Source organism: Apus apus, chromosome 1 (genome assembly GCF_020740795.1).
Source record: "Apus apus isolate bApuApu2 chromosome 1, bApuApu2.pri.cur, whole genome shotgun sequence".
Classification (NCBI taxonomy): domain Eukaryota; kingdom Metazoa; phylum Chordata; class Aves; order Apodiformes; family Apodidae; genus Apus; species Apus apus.
This window is the reverse complement of record NC_067282.1, coordinates 127,635,411-127,657,594: the sequence shown is the minus strand read 5'-3', so window position 1 is coordinate 127,657,594 and position 22,184 is coordinate 127,635,411. Positions and strand designations below refer to the sequence as shown.

The 22,184-nt window shown below is 42.0% G+C and overlaps 1 protein-coding gene across 2 annotated transcripts in view; it reads right to left on the bottom strand.

Moving 5' to 3' along the window:
* Window positions 1-4,992: 4,992 nt before the first annotated feature.
* The window catches only part of LOC127382293 (elongation of very long chain fatty acids protein 4-like), a 130,454-nt gene continuing 113,262 nt past the window's right edge, over window positions 4,993-22,184 (bottom strand). Inside the window, exons 7-8 of one of the 2 annotated variants that reach the window (XM_051613717.1) lie at window positions 8,058-8,178; window positions 4,993-5,658 (exon numbers count right to left, since the gene is read on the bottom strand). In XM_051613717.1, the coding sequence (XP_051469677.1) occupies window positions 8,062-8,178 (117 nt within the window). In that variant the 3' untranslated portion in view covers window positions 4,993-5,658; window positions 8,058-8,061. Of the gene's footprint in view, window positions 5,659-8,057; window positions 8,179-20,175; window positions 20,268-22,184 lie in introns of those variants that run through there. The other variant, XR_007888918.1, reaches the window with a different exon arrangement.

Genomic DNA, 22,184 nt, shown 5'->3' with positions numbered 1-22,184 from the left:
AGAACAAAAAAGAAAAGACAGGAGGTTCAGAGGAATGCCCTTGCTCAGCTCACGTAGGCAGTAATACAATCTTCCACTGCTGCACTTGCTGCCACGTGACAAATTGCACCTCTGTACTGAGTGTTCCCCGAGTCCTGCCTATTTTTCCAGCTGGGCAGCACAAAATAAAGAGATTTGTGGAGTGACAGTTAATTCAGATAATTGTATTTGCCTGCTGCGTGTGGAACGGAAATGCCAGAGGTCTGGGGGCAGAGGATTCCACGTGCACTTGCATGCCTTATGTAGTGCACCATATGCCTGCAGCTGCCTGGCTCTAGTCCCATCTGTTGATGACTGCTGTTGATTTTTCTCATCTTCCCTCCTAAAAACCCTGCAAAAATAATGAATGAACTAGGTATTCAGTAGAGTGTTGGCAGCCGATTTAGCTGGGCATATTGTGGGTATGTGCTCTGCAAGATTTCTTTGCAGCAAACACACACACAAGCTCATGGATCTGAATCCCACAATTAAACATCCTACAGCTGTCAAGTCTTTGCACTGTATTCACCTCTGGGGACTTCAGTCTATCAATCACTTTATTATTAGGAGACTTCTCTGAGAGTTTCCTGTCTACCTTGTACTTCTTTTCCTGTAATTATAGGCATAAAGCCCAAGCACAAGGCTTGGTTAAAGAGCCAACTCCCTTTTCCAGGCTGAATACATTTTCATCCAAATTTTTATTGTACATTTAAAGCTGATAAATAGAACCAAAGTTATTTGATCAGTGTAGTTTGAAACATAAGCTTTTTAAGGCATGAACATATTTGCTGTTTTAGCTTTTCATCCCAACCCAAAGTGGAAGTCATTCTCAGAACCTCCTAATGCTCAAATAATGAGTAAACACAGTTCACCTACCTATGTGCTTTGAACCTGGCATGCACCATCACAGACCTTCAAACCTACCATGGAAATACTGAACCACCTAGATGTATGACTACTAGAGCCACCCAAATAGCTAAGATTATAACTCTTCAAGTTGTTATAATTTTGTCATTATCCTTTGCTTGAACCCCCTTTACCAGTTTCTTCCTTAAACAAGAAATTCTGTACTAAAGCAAACCAGAATCTACTCATCCTATGCCAGATACTTAAGAAGGAATTTCACAATCAGAATGCATCCTCCTGGCCCCAGCCAACTAATTTGAGGGACTTCCTGAAATGAGGGCTTCACCCTATGATATATCTTTCTTTTTCAAGATTTATATCCAGACTGTGCTTTGCTGGCTTTACCATAATACTAAGAAGACACTCAGTCCTGTTTTTGTTACTGTGTAGATGTTGCAATTCCATGCATTTGTCAGAATTCTGAAAAAGAAGTAGTAAATTAATTATATAAAGAAGCATTATCTTTGAATTGTGACAACAGGTAACAGTGGACTCTATAAATAGTGACTGTGTTGCCAGCATTTCTCAGAAGAATGGAGCAAGGAAGGGAATAAAGAGAAAAGACATGAGGCATACCATACCACTGACCATACAATCACAAAGTAATTTGTGAATGCAAACAAGCTCCTCCAGGAAGTTAAAACTTGCTTTCTATCCTCTCATACTAACAAGAAGAAGTTAGAAAGAAATTAATGAACATGTTTTGGGCAAAAAAAGCAGCAGTAGTTCATCCAAATGAAAGAAGATAGTCTAGTAACCCTAATAATAAGCTAGCCCCAGCTGTTCGTTTGCATTAATATAGCTCATTACCAACTGGAGGTGCCTAGATGTGTCTACTGTATCTCCAAAATCCAACAGGAATAAGAAGCTGTCATTTTGGGGTACAGGAGAAAATATGAGTGGGGTACAGGAGAAAACACGACTGCAGTGAACTGTGCAGTGAGGATGTTTCTTGGTGCAGGTTGCTATAAAGAGTCAAATTAGTCATTATGATCATGACTATGTCATCTCTTGCAGTCCTCAGACAGAATCACAGAATCATCAGAATCACAGAATATTAGGAGTTGGAAGCGACCTTCAAAGATCATCGAGTCCAACCCTCCTGCCAGAGCAGGACCAAAAAAAAACAAACCCACAAAAAAACACAGCTAGGGCAGATCACTCAGAAAGGCATCCAGACAGGTCTTGAAAGTGTCCAGAGAAGGAGACTCCACAATCTCTCTGGGCAGCCTGTTCCAGGGCTCTGTCACCCTCACAGGAAAGAAGTTCTTCCTTATGTTAAGGTGGAACTTCCTGTGCTCGAGTTTGAATCCATTGCCCCTTGTCCTATCACAGGGCACAAGTGCAAAGAGCTTGTCCCTGCCTTCTTGATGCCCAGCCCTCATGTATTTATAGACATTAATTAGATCCCCCCCTCTCCTCTCTAGACTGAAAAGCCCCAGGTCTCTCAGCCTTTCCTCATAAGGCAGGTGTTCTAGTCCCTTAATCATCCTCGTAGCCCTTTGCTGGACTCTCTCAAGACTCCCTGTCCCTCTTGAACTGGGGAGCCCAGAACTGGACACAATGCTCCAAGTGAGGTCTCACCAGGGCCGAGTAGAGGGGGAGTAGAACCTCCCTCAATCTGCTGGACACACTCCTCCTAATGCACCCCAAGATACCATTGGCCTTCTTGGCCACAAGGGCACATTGTTGTTCCCATAGATAACTTCTTGTCTACCAGGACTCCAAGGTCCTTCTCCATGGAGCTGCTCTCTAGCAGATCACCTCCTAACCTGTACTGGTGCATTTTGTTGTTCCTTCCCAGGTGCAGGACTCTGCATTTGCTCTTGTTGAACCTCATTAGGTTCCTCTTTGCCCAGCTGTCCAGCCTGTCCAAATCTTGCTGAATGGCTGCACAGCCTTCAGGTGAATCAGCCAATCGTCCCAGCTTCATGTCATCAGCAAACTTGCTGAGAAGATACTCTGTTCCATCATCAAGGTCCTTGATGAAGATGTTGAACAGGACTGGACCCAGCACTGATCCCTGAGGGACTCCACTAGCTACAGGTCTCCAGCTGGACTCTGCACCATTGACCACCTCTCTTTGGGCTCTGTTGTGTAGCCAGTTCTCAATCCATCTCACTGTTCATTCTTTTATCCCACATATTCTGAGCTTGCTCACAAGGATCAGAGTTGGAAGGGACCTCTAGAGATCATCTAGTCCAAGCCCCCTGCAAAAGCATCTCACTGTACATTTCACTGGAGCTCCTATTGCCCTTTCCCTGGGGCACATATCCTCCAGAGTAGTGGGCTGAATTGGATCAGACCTCATTCTGTTTAAATGGGGCCCTTTTCAATTTATACGATTTAAAATCATGAACACGGACTTGACATACAGCATTAAACAGACAAGGATGAAAACATCTTTCCTGCTCTGTAAATAACTGTATGTGATGGTATCTTATTTGCAGCAAGGATATGTCCCCAAAACAGTGAAACTGATAGAAACTTTCCCATTGACTTCACTACACTTGGGAGACGTAAAGGAATATCACAGCAGTAAAAAGCTACTATTGTGCAATGGCCTCAAGTTTTCTCCTGGCAATGAACATCTTCTAATAAATATGCCAAGAAAAGCTGAATCTCCACAAAGCAGAAAATGAAACCATTGGATGGTTTCATGTCCTTGCCCTAAGGGATTTTAATGAATGCTTACAGATCACAGAAGTTTGATAAGTTCACTCTATGGTCAATGCTTATTTTCCAGACATTCAAAAATCTACTCATTAAAGCCTCACTCCTGCATCCATTTGTGCATGTGTGGAGTCTGTTCATGTCAGCTAGGGCTACATCTAAGCACAGAATTGAGCACCTCCCTAGAACAACCAACTGCAAAAGAAAAGCAAAGAAAAATAAAGGGAATTGTGCACACGTTGAATATCCACATGACAAGGGTGAAGGTTCACCAGTTAGATGCCTAACACTTGCATCAGCCTACAGATTGCTCAGGTCAAGTTACTATTTTCTTTTCCTTACAAAAGAGGATTAAAAAAACCCCAAACATGTATTCCTTTAAAAAGATTGTGTTTTCATATAAAGAAGTTTAATTTAGATGCAGTTCTCAGGTTTTCAGTGGCTGTAAGTCAGAAGAGCTCTACTAATGTAAAATAAATTAGGCTAGTTTATGCCAGCTGAGAATCTGCCTTAAAAAGCCAGGTTCTACAGGATTCAGTTCAAAAAGTACCACAGGAAAGTGGTACAAAAACTTCTCAGAGCCTTTTGTTTTGTGTTAAGTTTCAAACGGTGGAGCAAAACCACTCCCATCCCTTGGATCTGCTGCTCTGATGCTCACTAGGCTCTTGCACTGAACAGCTATTCATCAGAAAACAGTGGGTTTGGCTGTGCTATGCCTCAAATGTAGGGTCCATGAGCAAGTCAGCAGGATATGGATTGTCACAGAAATTTTTGGTACTGCACTCAAATACTTGTTAACTTCCAACAAGAGCCATATGCTTTGTTTTCATGTAACATACCTGAACTCACAAAGCAAACTCACGCTAGGACATTCAACCTGACCCAAGCCTTTGCTGTTCCAGGCCAGCAGCAGTTTGCCTGGCCTGTGCTCCTTCATAATCTTACAGTGTCTGGGATCTCTGGAAGGTTATGCTAGCACTTCTCAGAAACTTGCATATTCTGTGACAAAGGACGTATTGCAGTAATTTATTTATCTCTGAGCTGTAGTGACATAAAAGACACGTGCAGCCTGATGAAATGGTTAACACCCCATTGGCTCACATAGCTAATACCAGCTCTATGCCTAGCCCTGGTGAGAATTGAAATAAAGAATATATGTCTTTAGGGAACAGAAAAATCTACTTTTCAAGGTCAAATAGCCTCATGAATTATTCCTCAGCTGATTGTACTGCTCAGTGGTAATTTTTTCACCATTTCAAATCCTGCATCAGAAGAATGTCAGACTGTGACAGACAGATATAGATTAGATATAGATCTAAATATAGAAAAAAGTTACCCAATTTATGATTATTAGTAATTATTATTTAAAAAAATATCACTGTTATGCACATGTGATATGGTTCTGCAGAATGGGGACATAATTTTATTGAGTTACAGATGGGAAAAAGGCATAAAGGATACAGGTAATGCACAGTTTTGATATAGCAATATAAACAGAAAAATGTTTGGGTCAAAGTCACATGAAAAATTAGACTAATCTCCAGATTCATTCTAGACTTGTATGTACAGTACTTTATGCTAAAAATAGAAACACAAACTCCAGAGATGCAACACATCTCAAGAATACAATGAACAAAGAAGAATGCACATAAAAGAAAAAGAACAAACCCTTGAATCTTCTTCCAGAACGATGATAAATTATAACATATAAGAACCCTGGTAGAAGATGCCCAGTCTATGACAAGAACTCAATTATTTCCAAACAGAATCTCAAGCAGTAGAGTCTTCTTGTGCCTGGGAGCGCGTTCAAAGCGTTTAAACTTTTCTGAGACTCTTGGACACTCCTTTTGCTGAACAATTCCTCTATGAGAGAAATCTCCAAGCAGACACAGTTTCAACAGGATGAATGAAGAAGTCCAACTCACTGAGAATGTATACTTGATGGAGACGTCACAGTTGTTTATCCAGAAGAAAATTTTCAGCAACTTCTAACCCAAGCTGACAAGAAATAAATAGGTTTGGTTTCAGTCTCTGCGGGGGTATCTTCCTAATCATCAGTATCTGCAGGAGGAAAGTAACCAGACTTCTGTAAGCAAAAAGCTATAGTAAAGACCAGGCACAAATCACCAGGCTCCACACTAGGTACAGAATTATGGCTTACAGCCAAGGGAAAGCTGCACTGTTACTTCACTTTCCCTTCAAGTGTGCCACTGTGAATTGAGTGTCCAAGCACCATTAGTGGTTTTCCTGCTGGAAATGTCTTCTGGATCGATTTGTTTGCATAACCAAATGTCTTAGACCAATAGAAGGTATTGTTTCCACTCTTACAGTTCCTGTAAGTTAGATTTTTGTGGCAGGTTTTCTTCTCTCCAGAAAAAGCAGTCAGGTCACCTGAGGCCTATGTTTCTGCTTGCAGTGAGTACACAGAATGCAACTGCTCCTCCAAGATGGGCATTTGCATGTGCAACTGACTGCTTCACCTGGTCAAATGGATATTTGCAATGGACAGATTTCTCTTGATTTCAGTGTTGAACTGAGGCCTAAATGCTTACATCTGTTTCTACTTCCAGTCTCCCTGCCTGAAAATATGGACCATAAATATCCTCTCCCAGGGATGAGCCCTGGAACTTCATTGGGCTTAAAGTTAGGATCAAACAATGGCCTAATAAAAACAGTGGCTGTTGAATAGTAAATAACATGTGTTCCAAGGACATAAAATCATTATTACAATTATTTCGATGTTTGTATAACTTAAAAAATAAGTGTATTTTTCTTTACATATTGAAAAATTAAAATATTTTATATACCAGAATAAGTTAAATAGATGGAAATATAAAAATAACAGAAGATTGCTTAGGAGCAGTATTTAAAAAACAGAAAAAATACTCCCAAGTAGCTTCCCAGGCAGCCTCTGTAAGACAAAGTAGGGGAGGGGGAAAGGGATTTTTCAATGTAGTTTCAACTTAGTGGGATCAGACCAATTGGTTTCAACAGGGTTTGAAAGGAAGCAAGGAGTATTTTTACTTTAACTGTACACCTAAATCATACTACTTTACACACACCCAAAATCACATTACCTCAAATCCATCATGATTAAATAGTGTCTTTTTTCAGTGTGTGTGCAAATGCTTCATTTCTGAAAAGGCAAAGAGGAGGGAAAGCCCTGCAAAGACTGGTCATTCACACTCTGAACGCTGCAGCATGGGGACCACAGGGCCATTCACTGCTTGTCAGAGAAGGTTGCCTTGGAATTTGTTTGTATGTTCCCTAGTTTTGACAAAGTTTTCCACAGCCCTGAAAAAGCCTTAAGGTGACTTACATGAAAAACAAACAAACAAACAAACAAAAACCCCCAAACAAACAAACAAAAACAAAGCAAAACAAACACAAAACAAAAACAAAACCACAAACAACAAAAAAACTAACCCAGGAAATTTAAATAAAAGAAACAAATTTCTCCCCACCCCCAAATAACAAAGACACAGCTTCTGTCAAAAGAGGTGTCTAGGTGTTAATCTGTAGTGAAGACTCATCACCAGAGCTCCCACCCTTTGAAGTCAAAGGAAAAACTCCTGCTGTCTTAATGATGTCCAGATTCCTGACTGAATTAAAAAAAAAATAATAACACACTAATAGCTGTGTTCCTAAGCTCCAAATAGCTCTCTGAAGATCACTGTCTTGCTCTAGTGATTATAGGTGATGTCAAGGTGACTGGGTTAGATGCTTTACTCATATACTTCAGATGAGCTGAGCTAAAAACAATAGCTCCCTAGAAGGTCTCCTGATTTGGTTGTCAGTGATTTCAGAAAGAAGCTAAGCCAGGACAGCATGGCAGCTTTGAGTAGAAAAATAGGGAATCACATTTCAAAATCAAATACCTGTTTTTTCTTCTGATTTTATTGATTCTATTTTTTCTATATTTTTTCTACTGAGTCGTGTTAACTAGAATCAAAGTTGAATTTTATGTCAGTATTTCAAGATATTTTTATAATTTTTGTCTTTTTTTTTTTTTTTCTCCTAAAGGAAAAAGAAGAAGAAAAAAAGGAAGGATGAAAAGAGAGGGAGACTTTAAAAGCAATAGAATTTTAATTTTTTAAAAAACAAATTTATTCAATGAATGTTAAAGTAACTGAACTTGATGTTTTCATACAAAATATATAAAAGATTAACGTTTCAGAAGTGGCATTTTTATGCTTTTTTTATTACATATTTCCGATTGCAGTAACTTCTTCATTAAGAATTTGCAGCCAAATTAAAGGCACAAGTATTAGAAATCCCTGTAAACTGGCACCTTGAGCCATAATGTTTCAGAGCAGCACAGAGATCTGTTTGGAGCAGCAGAGCATCTACAATATAACACAGTAGTGTGTGTAGTACAAGCTGGGATAATACAGGGTAAGATATTAATATTCTGCATCATACTGTGCTGTTATTTTTATCCTGCTGTTTCTTTCACTCACCATCTCATGACTCACACCCTCCCCACACGGAATTTCTGTCCTCGGTCTTGTGGCTCACTGGTGTGTTCCGGGAGATGATGCCATGAAAAGCTGCCTGGAGAACAGCGCTACTGCCTGAGCTCTGAAAAACAAAGGGAGACAGCATCACTTACTGATTTGTAACATAACTGCTCTGATTATTGCAGTCTCTTCAGCAAACCCCCTTCAGTGCTTGAGAGGGCTGCAGCTGGTCCTGTTTGTACAGCCTCGGGGACATCGCTGGTTAGAAAGTGTCAAAAGTGTTTGAAGTTAGACATAGTCACATGGAAAGGTGACACTGCACCAGCCTTTAGCAAAATTACAGGACTCATCCTTTGAGGTGATAAAGGCCTCTTGTGAGACAAGTTAATGAAATTAAATATCGGTAGAAGGGCTGTTCCTTACACAGTTCTTCATTAACTTTATCACCTCAAGGACATGGGCTTCAGTGCCACACTAGACAGACCATCAAGGACCTTCTATGCTTCATGATGCCACAGTTACTTGATGTGGGATAGGAAGGCCAAGTCAGAGGAGAATCAGATGCTTAAATCCTTACTAATTGCACACATAGCTACTGTGATCCAAAATGCACAACATCAAATTCCCAGTTCAGTCTGCTGCTGTACAATCCTGCACTTATACTTCTTCATGGACTCAGTTTCCCAAGTGCCTAGGCTCTGGCCTCTGCTTAAATCTAGAAATAACATGCTGTTAGGAACCTAAGTTCTACCACATTCCAGAAATTAGGGTGATAAGAGGAAGTACAATTATTTTTTCTTACCTCCTAGCTGAGTGTTAAAAGCCCTTGCTCAAGAATCCCAACTCCCTCCTTTGTCTACCTCTTTGGTAGACAATTTTCATCTCCATGTTCCTGAGGGCATTTTCTAACCAGTCAGAAGCCAAGATCAGAGGGATCACTCTTTATATGAACAAGCAAATATTCCTTAGCCTAGAGGGAATATTTCAACACCATTTGAATCAGCAACTGGACACCACATCATCCTTAAAAAAATATTCTTAGCAGAAAATAACTAGTAAAGCTCAGGCTAGAAGAGCATGTTTTCTCCATTTTGGACTGTTACTTAAAAAAATTAACTTCCCTGGAAGGAGTCAAAGCAGCCTTGTCCACAGAAAATCTACATCTTGCCAAAAAAGGCATTTATTTGGGAAACAAAGAATAAAATCCTAACTTAGGGATGAGAATTTCACTCAGTAGCAAGATTATTCTCATGCAGGTACTGGAGCAATGAGCCTTTCAGAGATCTTAGTGTGTATTCCGCCAAAATAATTTGCCTTTTGGCTGAGATGGCAGGTAGGAGTCAGCTTGGTTGTGGAGTATGGTTAGCAGAAGCACCTCCCTGGGCAGCCTTCTTCCAGTGTCTCACCACCCTCATACTAAACAATTTCTTCCTAATGTCTAACCTAAATCTCCCCTCTTCCAGTTTTAATCAATTACCCCTTGTCCTGGTAACCTTGTCAGATTATACAGGTAACACTGGAAAACATAAAACATGTTTGATGTCTATGGTTATCACTGTTTCGTTTCCAAATTTATCTTGGGGCAAACTTCCAATCTTGTCACTTCAACCCAAGTTCTTCACTTGGATTTCTGATGGTGACTCAGAGAAGAGTCAGTGAGCCTTTTGCTGGTGAAGTAGCAGAGACACTTTGCTGTTCAGCAAGCAGACACCAGCTCAAGTCACCCATAACATCCCCCTGCTCTCTCATCTATTCCCAATGTAACTGGCTGCCTGGAGGCCAGGAGATGCACATGACAGAGAAGGAAGACTGAGGGCTTGCACATCCATGCCACATTCAAATGTCAGGTCTTCTCTGAATCCAAAGGGCAGAAACCACCCTCAGTCCACTCTCAATCTAGAAATGTGACCTCAACACACCAGTCATGTCATTTCTCTCAGACAGTTTCTCCAGCTGGAGAACAATCAATGCAAGAGCTTGCAGAGAGCCTGAGGAGGACATGATTAGTGACCTGAAATGAAGCCTGTGCAAACTGCAATAGAAGCCTCCACTAGAATCTCTTCTGCTACAGTCAGCACCTCAGGACAACAAATGCTGCTGCAGCTTGAAAGATGACTATCAAACAGACAAATTAAACAAACAAACAAACAACAAACAAAACCCCAACCAACAACAAAAAAACAATAAAAAACAACAAACCAAAACCCAACAAAAAAACCTAAAGGGAATTGGAGCAACGAGATAAAAGCTTGTTAAAGCAGCAGTGTCCTGCTGTGAGCAGCTGAGCTTTCTGTTCAGTAGACAGGCTCCTCGGTACTACTGACTTAAACAACAAGTTTTTGCTTGTCAAACTCCCATCAGCAGTCCTTTAAAGTTAGGTTTGTCCTGAGCTGGTCTCTGCCCCAAACCTCTAGTTGTCTACAGCTGTTCTAAGCTGACTGTATGAAGTAAGCAGGACTCTTACAATGTCTCACTTTTCAGCTTTCTCTTATCACTTGAAAGGCACAAAAGGCCAGGAAAGGAATTGCTGGTAAACCTCTTGTCAAGGGGAGCTCCCCATTCACATGAGGTTAGTATTGGGTTCCTGCACTTCCTACTTGTATCCTCCAAACACGAGGAAAGAAAGATGCAGGGGCACAGCGCACTGTGTTCACTGTAAACTGGTAAACAGCACAGAGCAATGCAAGGGTGTTTCTCACTGAACCATTTTCTTTGGAGGATGTTAGGTCCTCAGATGAGACATTTTTCATTGAAACATGCCTCTTCAATTCAAAGTTCTCTGAGAAGTTCCTTGCTCTGTGCATCACTGGAAAGCACTTAAAGTTACTGATGCAAGATTAAAGCCTTAAAGATAAAACTGGATCTTTAAAGTGAAAGAATTTTGCCTTGAACATGAAGTGCAACCAGTTCAAGACAAGTATAGTACTATATTTGGAACAAGAATTAACACAAAAGGAATCTGGAGAAAACAAACATCAGTACTTGATATTTTGGCACCAGAAGTGTGTGAAATATTTCTCTATCTTATGAAGAATTTCTGTCCTAAGAGTAAAGGTTCATAGAAACTACAAGTAAGCTTTGGACTTACCAGTATTAACTGATTTATGCAATTTTATACTTATTCCGTCCATGAATTAATTAGTTGCCAGTCTCACTGTATTTAAAGTAAGATCAGCACCAGATGGAGACCAAACAGAATTGCTTAAGGGGTTTTATCAAAAGAGTAATCTCTGAAACCCAGTACTGCTACTAAATAACAAAGTTAAGCCTAACAAAGTTTCCAAAGAAATTACCTGATGCTGTGGCTACTGAATTCAGTTTTGAGCTATTGACAGAGATCAGTATTCTGTTCTTCAACTGTGCTCTGCCTAAAATGGAACACTGAGCTCAGCTGTGACCCCCATGAAGTCAGTGGCACAGTGCCACGTGTCTTCAACTGCATCAGGACTGGGACTATTGTTTTTAAGACAGACACTGTCCATTACCTAAACTGCACACTTGGGCTGCCATGGGAAGGATTGGATTAGCTTTCATTTCCATGCATGCAGTTTAATTAGATCGGCCCTAGCATGTTCAGCAATACAAGAGCCTCCTTTCTGAGGCGCTTGCTTTTCCTCTGGTCCTGCTTCTATAGAGGCCCTACGAGGGCAGACTCTTTCTCTGTGAAGTGGGAATGTAGGCAAGGAGCTCCCTTTCACATCAAGGTTTGCTGAAACAGTACCAGCTACCTTAACATAACACAGCATTGTTCCTGCAGTTACCAGCCATCTATCTGCAAAGGCAAATTCAGACCAGTGAGGAAGTGTGAGTCTGACAGCACGTAATTTCAACAGGTGTTGCTAGAGTCTGTAGGAAGTGGTGTCTCTCTGAGCCTCACAGAGGCTGTCAAAACTAGCAAGGACAACTTGGTAAGGCAGCCTTGCTAACAGCTTTGGGAACTGTACAAAGAACCACACCATTCCCAAACTGAAAAAGAGAAGATGAAAGCTTGTTTCACAAGTGTTCCACACACCCACAACCAAGACACACTTTTTTTAGTTATACTAACACTACAGCACTTGAATATCTCAGAAAAAAAAGGCTATTGTGCTCAGGATGGCTAATGGACACAGAGCCCAATGGAGCTCTTAATCATTCACTGGCATTCCTCTTAAATTAAAAGCACTGAGCAGCCTAATTTGGCTTCCCAAGAACTACAAAAAAACGTAGATTAACACAACCAGATCCCCACAGGTCATAACCTTCTGGTCCATATTCAAAGGAAAGTCTTGCAGTGAATGCATTAGCAATTTGTTCCTGTGAAGTAGGCACCTACTTCAAGGAAGGCTGAATGTCCAGTGTCAATGACCTATCTGGTATAACCACAGGAGAAGACCAAGCAAGTGTTCCTAATGATCTTTTGTCTCTGAATATTTACATTTTCTCTGAAAAGGTGTAAGTGAGATAGAGGAGCCTGCAAATGCTCAATTTATTTACAGTATTGAGACAAAAACAAATGTTGAGGTCCTTCAGAGAGTCATGGTTCCTCCTCTCACTCCTGCCTGGCTTGCAAATAATGTCGTTGTTTGGGCCCAACACAACAAAGAAACAGCCCCATGGCCACTCAATCAACTCCCATCCTCATACACACTCTGGGATGAGGAGGACAAAGCTGATGGGTCGAGACAAAGGACAAGGAGGGTTCTTCACCAATTAAGGTCCCAGGCAAAACAGACTCAACTTGGGGAAAAAGTAATAAATAAAAAATTTAAAACTAATTAAACACACTCAGGACACAGACACACACAGAGCAGGACTTGCATATGTTACCCCCATCCCTTCCTTCTTCCCAGGCCCAAATTACTTTGTTGCTGGTTTCTCTCCCTCCTTCCCCCCAGCAGCACAGAAAGCTGTGCAATCAGAGTCCACTGGCAGCAAATCCTCTGGCCACAACATCCAGGACCACTGGCCAAGTTCACCCCTCCTGGCGCCTTCAGGGAATGTTCCACCACGTTCCTCCCCGAGTGCAGGGGCACAGCTGCCATCTCGCCAGGGGCTGCAGGGAAACTTCTGTTTGGGCACCTTCTTCCCCTTCTTCCTCACCAACCACCAGTGCAGCTCTGCCTCTCCAGCTCAGCTCTGCTCAGCTCTTATCTCAGCACTTTCATAATGTTAATGGCAGAGGAGCATCTCTTGACCCTCTAATGGCTCCTTGGCTGGGTTTGGAGCAGGGGGAGCTTCTCAGCTTCTTACCTGAGCCACTCCAGGGGCCCTTCCCCCACTACCAAAAAACCCAACAAACCAAAGCAGCACAAAAGGCTTACAGAAAATGTGCTGATGATCCAGGCCCTCAATAAACAGTCATACTTGAAGTTGTTGTCTGGGCAAAACGTATGCTGTGTAGAACCTGGTAAATCAGCTAGACTTGCACTTTTTCTTATCTGAAAAAGAAATCCAGGGACACTGACTAATATATAAGGCAGGAAATTTGAAAACAGAAAAAGGAATTATTTTTTGATACCGTGTCATTAAGCTATGAAACTTAGTGACACAGGCAATCATACAGGCCAGAAATTTAATGGGATTCCAAAAGGACAGGATGCTTATGGGAATACCCAGATTTTCCAGAGTTATAAACTACAGACAATAAAAATATGAGAGCCTGCTATTCCAGGTATCTTTTAGAATACTCAGTACTAGCACAGCATGCTGTGATGCTACGCAAGGCTTTTAAACACCAGCTCATCATTTGTAATCCCTCAGATAAGTTTTCTTAAGGAAAGTTCAAAATTCTCATTTGCTTCAAATTCCTTCTACCTTCTGAAGCTCTATTTTTTCCACGTTAAGCACTTTCTACTGATACCCAGCCTTATATAATGCCATGTGATGCCTTTCTAGAGAGAACAGAAACAGACTGAATCATAATTTAGGCTCAGAGCTGGCAGTGAGTAATAATTATCTCAAGCCCACCCTCTTTCAAAATGCACTCTCTGATTTTTTTCACTAGTTCAGAACAAGGCTCAGGCCAACTGCTACTCTGTCCAACCAGCAATGGAAAAGCAAATTATACTGATGGCATTTCTGTTTTCCCATGACTCTCAGTATCCTTCCTGACTTCTGAGATGACTTTTAAAAATGGGGATGGTCTGCTTATGGAAAAGCCATGTTTATTCTGGTTAGTATCTGCAGAGCCATTCTCCTTTAAAAGAATAAAGATTTAATTTGTTTTAGTATTCTGAAGTGGACTAAATTACATGAGTCAGGCCTATCTTACCCCAAATGTGACTAATCACAATGTGCTTTTTTTAAAGCCATTGTACTTCAGATCTAACTTTTTTTTCATCCAAACTATACTTCCCAAGGGTTCCCATATATATGAAGCCTTACAGCTTTAGAAAAACCCTATCTCCAATGCCTGGTCTTTCTCTGCAGCAGGAAAATGGCTGTAAATCCCTGATTGTAAAGTGTGAAGAGTCATAGCAATTGTTCCTGTTACATGCACTGCGTTTTCCCTAAACAAATGTAGCTGCATCAAAATAGGTCAAAATTCTGCAATAGAAACTGCAAGATGATTCTCAGAACATACATATGTTCTGGCAAAGTCCTAGATACATTTCTGTTCCCAAATATCTTATACCTATCATGGGTATAACTAAAGATAAGGCTCAACTATTTCATGATTTGCCTTTTTTTTTTCTTTTCTTTTTTCTTGTTTTTTTTTCTGGGAAATATGCTTTACTAAGATATTCCTTGCTTTTAGCCTGTGTGCTGATAGCATTATTTTGAAAAACCACTAGGCAGATGGTCCCCAAATATGAGTTAATAACTTGTAGGTAGCTTTTGGGGAAGCTTTTTGAAATCCCTTCATGCAAAATGATTTTGCAAATGCCCGCATGCCATCCTTTGGCTATTCTAGCAGACTATTTAAAAATGGTCAAAAGAAAATGGCAAAGTATGTTCTATTAGTTTTGTAGCAGACTGTTACATTTATTTTGCCGTGGTAAAATATTGTGAAGGGAAAGCAAATTATGAACAAGGCTTTTACTGAATATTCTTCTAGAACCTGGAAGTCCTCACTGGCTGCAAGGCCAGGATGTTGGGGGCTCTGCTGCTCTTCTGCAGCCATTCTACAGCATTTCTTAACATTCAAAATATGACTGCTTTTTGACAGACTAGGATAGGCTGAGTATTCAATAATCCTGAGTCAGATTTCACGGTATCATAAGATTAATTTTAAAATCAGATTTCATATGTGGGGCTCTTCCTGTTTACCTTTGGCTTGATAGAGACACTGCATTGTTTGCATGGTATAAAGTTAGAACTATTGCTGGTTACCAGTCTAGTGAGCATCTCCCAATGTTTCTGAAAAGATTTCACAAGAAATCTGTACTGATGACAAAATGCTGCAGTCTTTCTTAACATGGGCAGCAGATCAAATGCCTTCTAATCCCCGCAGAGATCTGTCTGTATTTGAATAATTCAAGTTTAACTGCCCTGTCTCCAGGGTGATCCATACCTTTAGAAAATATAATAGAAAGGTAGAAAATAGAGTATTCTTAGTTGGAAGGGCCCTACAATGATCCTTCTTTTCTCCAAACTAAACAAACCCAGACTACTCAGCTACTCTTCACAGGACACGTCTTCCAGCCCTTTCACCAGCTTTGCTGCCCTCCTCTGGATGCATTCGAGTACCTGAACAGCCTTCATAGATGGTGGTGTCCAGAACTGCACACAGTGCCAGAGGTGAGGATGCCCCAGTGCTAAATGCAGCAGGTCATCACCACCTTTGTCCTACTGGTAATGCCGTGTCTGATGCATCCCAGGATGTGGTTTGCCCATTGGGCTGCCAGGGCACTGCTGACTCTGTTGAGCCTGCTGTCAACCAGCACCCCCAGGTCCCTGTCTGCAGAGCTACTCCCCAGCCACTCCTCTCCCAGTTTATACTTGTGCTCAGCTTTACTCCATTCCAGGTGCAGAATCTAGCATTTGCTCTTGTTAAATTTCATGTCATTAATCATTGCCCAATGATCACTGCCTAATCATTGTCCAGTCTGCTCTGCTCCAGCACAGCTCTCCTCCCTTCTGTGCTTGCTCTGCTCAGGTGCTATATAAGTTCTTTCATATGGCAGAGGTACATCTATTGTCCCTCTAATGGCTCCCTGGCTGGGTTTGGAGCAGGGGGAGCTTCTCAGCTTCTTATGGGAGCCACTCCTGGCGCTCCTCCCCAGCTACCAAAAAAACCCCACCAAACCAAACCAGAACAGTTGTTTAGAGCTCAGTTACGTTTTTCAGGTCCAGTCATAAACACCACATAATAACATGCCTTTCTTCATTTCCATTCTCAAGTCAGGTCAGAAAGTCCAATAGTAAATGCCACCAGCACGCATAATACATACAGATAGTTGGTTAGTGAGTAGGGAAGAATCAACCAAGTCTTTTCAAAGCACTTTATGCTTAGGATGAGCTATTACTCAGCTAAAGGAAGTGAAGGAGCTGCAGCTATGACTGCCACCATGCCGGGCTGCTAAGGGGTGTGCAGGCCAATCTACTTAAACCCGGTCTATAGTCCAATAGTAATGATCCAGTCTTCTTGTAAACTCTTTCCTCCCTCCTTCCTACCCCTCCAAACTTACCACTGCAATGCAGCAGAGTAGGATACAAGCTTTAATGTCAAAGTTTTGTTTCCTTGACTTGCAAAACACCAGGATGGCATGAAATGGACCATGATGAACCTGACCCCAAACTCACTGACATCAACAGGGTTCTCTCTCCCTGATACGTCTCCCAAATTACAAGACTTTAAAACATGTTAGAAGTCTGAAAAATGTTCTGAAAGTACTGTTAGAAGGAAGTTTGTCTCCACATGCCCAGTATTTGCCTTATTTCTAAACACAACTCTGCCTCTCAGTATTACTCTGTAAATCCCAAATAAAGAGTATTTGCTACACTTCAGAGAAGCCTGTGAACTTAGCTGAGCTGATAGTGTGTTTCATTCATCATGTCTTTTCTGTTTTGACAGAACATTTTAGGAGAGCTAATGCCACAGATTTTCCCTAAGAGATGAAGTATTAATTCAGGTCTTTTTTTACCCCATACAGTCACCGACCTTTCAATAGTTGTAAAAACAAATTATTTTCTTCAAGGCTGGTGTCCTTTTGTCCAATTTGGTTGAAAAGAGCCAACAAACTCAAAAGTTACTGATGAACAAAAGAGTGACAAAAGAACCTATTTCCCTTGAAAACTACCAAACCCTTCTCCACAACAAATCCGAGCAAATGCAGTTCAGTTCCACATAGTTTTCTGTAAAGCTGGTATATCCGTTCCTGTGGTGATCCACACAGAGCTATCCCAGCAGCAAACGATGTGTGGAAATAGCTGTACCTAAACTTCCTGCTAAGGGCATCACGGTGTCTGTGTGTGGAACCACCCATGACATGAGCTGGCCCAGAGAGCCCTGCCAAGGCCACTCCATAGCACACAGGTGGTGTATGTGGCACCCAGCACAGCCACATCCACTCAGCCTTATCAACATGTGAGCAAAAGCTGAGCAGAAGAGAGATGATGATGACGAGACTGCTGATTCTGCAACAGAGCGACAGTGTTGGGAGCACGGTGGTGTGCAAGCCCATGCTGCAAACAAGCATCCTGCTACCCACCAGGGGAGAGCAGAGGGATGGCTCCAGGTGGTATGCCTGCCAAAGCACAAGGAGTCATGCTCCTGTTCAGCACTGACCCATGGGGCACATTCTGCACCTCACAGAGAAAAGACAGTTCCAGTCAGCAGACTGGGCTCGGCACCGAGCTCAGCTGGAGCTGCAAGGCCCTGCCACTCACTGAGCACTGTTTGGCCTAAGTGAAAAGCACCAGCTCCTGGCTCCAGGATCCTGCTGAGATCCAAACTCAACAGAGCCAGCAACTCAGCAGGAGCCAGCTGTAGCCCTGACTCTAGACATAGCCAATCTGTTCTCAGAGAGCACTGATACAGCACCCCTAGAACCTGTCCTGCAGTGGTTTAACCCCTCTACAGCCCTCTGTTCACTTAGGGTGGTCTGCTTTTCCTCAAGGGAGAGCAGCATTTGACAGCAACATTGTGCTCTGTGAAAGCCTACTATCCATTAACAAGGCATTTGCTCTGATGAGGCAGTTGAAATGAGCATACTGCAAAGCCCGTAAAAATTACTGACATTCATAGCACCATTAATCAGCTTCTCTCATCCTCCGAATTCTACCCCTTCGCTGTGAAATGGAAAGCTGCAGGCTTGACTCACTGCAAATCAGCTCAGCTCTACGCTGTTTTGTCCCAGTCACGTCAGCACCCAACTGGAAGGAACAGCCATGGATCAGGCAGGAGATTTATCTGAACCATTTTGTTTGTTTACCTTGTAAAAGACATAATTTTTTTTTTTTTGCCAGGATCTTTTGCTGTAGTTGTTCCTCCCGTTGGGAAAGATGCTAACTGGCTGTTTATTATCTGGTAAATAAGGGGAATCACATATCAACTGAATGAGTCTCACTCCTGCCCTTTCCTTCAACTGAGAAGGTATGCATGGCACACACCTGAGTAGAGACACTTCATGAGTAAGGCTTCTTTTCTGTAAAGGTACCTGGCTCACGTTTCCTATTCAACAGAGACTAAAACTTTACAGAATCAGCCACTGGCAGCACTCCCAGGATTTTTTTCCATTTGCACATATTTCTAAAAATGTCGACGCCAATCTAACCATTCTCTTCTGGGAAGCCTGACATCAGATGTACATTAGCTCGGGGAAAAAAAATAATCCAAAATGCAAGCCCCTTCTAAAAAGGAAAACAAATTCAAAGTATGTTACATTGGCTCCCGCCTCTGAGCTCTATGTAAATAACAGCAGGAAATTTTACAGTGTGATTTTACACCCATGACAATTCAATTAGAAAATTGGACAAGGGACTAGTATGGGTTTCAGAGATGAGAAGTGAGTGGAATGTGAGATTCTTATTCAGGCCTGATTCCCGTATGCTTGGGTTTGTTACCCAACAGCAGACAAAAACGTCTCAGGCAGGGCCTTAAGAGCCATGCTTTCTTTGCAGTCCTGGAATTAAAACCAGACAGCTAAACAACGCTACATCTGAATCTGGGAGAACTTTCCCAGGGAGGAAGCACTTTGGTCTGAGCTTTTCGTTCCACTCATCAATCTCCAATTATTTTCTTTTCCAAATTTGGACCCTCCACACACCTTCCCAGCATCACCTGCTTTGCCTGAGAAACTTGTGTAGATGAACAACACAAGCTATGCTGCCATTTTGCATGTTGAGTTCAGGCAATAAGCAATATTGTTTCAACACTCTCTTCTCCTCACAGCACATGCCATCAGCATTCTATCACTCAAAGAGCTATCTGTTTAATTTGGTCTGTTAAGACTCAATGAAAACAAAGGATATTACTGCAGCCCTAAAATCTACCTCAGTATGATTCCTGGAATGGAACTGAAGTTGACCTTAGTAGGTCTAATTCATAATAACAGAGTGAACAGAGAGGAGGATGTGCTCCTTAAATATTTTTAATGTACATTTCACTGTTCGTGAGTGCTGCAATAATGACTTTGCAACTTCTCTCTCTAGGGGTAATTAATAGAAAGCCCCCTCTCCTTCCTGGCTCCAGTGATGATTTGGTTCATTAACCTCCCAGACATGCTTGGCTCTTCAACTATCCTTTGGCTTTTTTGCAAATCTACATGTTTTTTTACCTGTTCATTTAAAGTATGTATCCTGTCTCTAAATAATGAATAATACATAAATATGATAAGCAGAGTTTGTAACATTACTTGGACCTAAGAGACTGATGCCCTGGTGGGTCTCAGTCTTCCAGTTTAGTGGTCTTTGCTATAGTCATGTAAGAAATGACCCCCACATCAAGCCATCTCCCCACTCATCTGCTGGAGGAAACCCCCTCCACAGAAGAAATTCCTCAGCCAGCAACTTCTATTGTCCAGAACATCATAAAACAGGCTTTCAGCACTCAGAAGTCTTGTCACTCCTACTGAAGACTGACAACCTTTGTCAAAGGACTGAGATAAAGGAGAACATTGAGTCATTAGGACAAATCATATGGGAAGTTTGTGTATACAAAACCTAAAAAATGAAAGTCCATTGATAGATTTACCTGTCCTTAGTGGTTCCTTCAGAGGGACTTGCTTCTCACGCTCTTGTTGGGGTGACTGACAGTATCAACATCTTAAATTATTGCCATTTGAGCTGTCAATATTCATGAATTGCAGTGTTAGACATTATTTCAAATGGAAGTTTACTTCTAGAGAAGCACTCTTACTTCTCAGTCTGACTGAACTTAAGTTCCAGCCCCTGGGGATCACAGCAGACCAATTGCTGGCAATCAGATTCACCCTGAAGTTACAGAAGAATTCTGGTGGTGGCTCACTTCCTGCTCATGTTGGGTGGCCCATAATTTCTACAGCACTAGATGAAGTAATACAGTTACATGCACTTGTAATAGTTTTGCTTCCAGTGCACATGCAAAACCCCAATGCTTTGTAAGGGAAGCTCAGAAATGCTTTCAGACCAGTCCTTAACTGCATGCACATTACTCTGTGGCTATCTCAATGGATTTAGAGAAGTCAAAGCTATTTGGAAGCTAATAACGCTCACAAACCACATCTTTGTTTTGACCTTTATTACTCCCCTTTCAGGCTGCAGTTAGTTTAGGACCAAAATATCTTTTTAGCATATATGTAAAGGGAAGCAAACTTAACCACGGTGTAAACACCATGGATCAACACAGAAGGGCCTTCTCCATGTCAGGTACATGCCAGGCAAACATCTGCAGAAGGGGAGACTGACCATCTCTTTGGAAAGAGGATGGCCTCAGTGAGATCTCTGCAGATCTCATCCTGACTGAATTTATTTGCATACAGTTAGGAGTGTCTCCCCACACCCTTCCTTTTTTGTTTGTTTGTTTTGTTTTTTAATTTTCCAGTTATCTTCCAGAGCCTGCTGGATAGCAAGAACAGAGGATGTGCTTGGCCATCAGGACCTCAACTGTATCACAGTGCGCAAGTAAAATTACAAGATGCAGTGGCTGAAACAGAAAGTATAGCCTATACTAGGGCTGTGCAAACAGGAAAACCAGTCATTCAGAAGCCAAAGCAACAGTATCCTGCTCTCACTGTCAAATTAACTTGTGCTCCTCAGTTTGCACTTAGAAAAATCAGGAGTTCATGTGGTGACTTTTAATACAGTTATGTAAGCATGAGCTCAGATGGAAGCAGAATTAAATGAGAAGAGATTTCTGCAGAAATAATTTTTCTCAATAAACAGAGATCCATTACTGTTTAAGGAAAGAAAATACCAGCAGGGGGAATGTCTAAAGTTTTAAGATACTCCAAGAAATTGCTCAAGGGCAAGATGTCATGTAGCATGAAAGCAAGGCATACTTCTCAGCCCTAAGTGAGAACCTGAGTAATATCTACACTTGTCAGTTAAACAGTTTGAGGGAATATTCCCAGGCAATTAATAATAATAATAATCATCAACTATACTGTTGACTGCTAGACTCCTGGTCACACTTTTAAGTCTGTCATGGTTTGGGCCTAACACGACAACAAAGAAAACAGCCCCATGGCCGCTCACTCAGCTGCCCTCCCTGCACGCACACACACACACACTCTGTGGGATGGGGAGGACAAAGCCCAACCAGAAGTTCATGAGTCGAGACAAAGGACAAGGAGGGTTCTTCACCAATTAAGGTCCTGGGCAAAACAGACACAACTTGGGGAAAAAATAATAATGTAATTTCACACTAGTCACACACACCTGGGACACAGACACACCCAGAGCAGGGCTTGCATATGTTACCCCAGCCCTCCCTTCTTCCCGGGCCCAAATCCCTTTGTTCCCGGTTTCTCTCCCTCCTTCCCCCCAGCGGCACAGGGGGACAGGAGATGGGGTTTAGAGTCAGTTCACAGGCTGGTGGTTCCTGCTGCTCCTTCCTCCTCAAGAAGGATTCCTTACAGTCCTGCCCTGCTTCCCCACGGGGTCCCTCCCATGGCAGAGAGTCCTCCACCAGCCTCTCCTTCATGAGTCCTTCCCACGAGGTCCGGAGCTGCTCCAGCCTGGGCTTCCCACAGAGTCAGGGGCTGCTTCGGGAACAGCCACCTC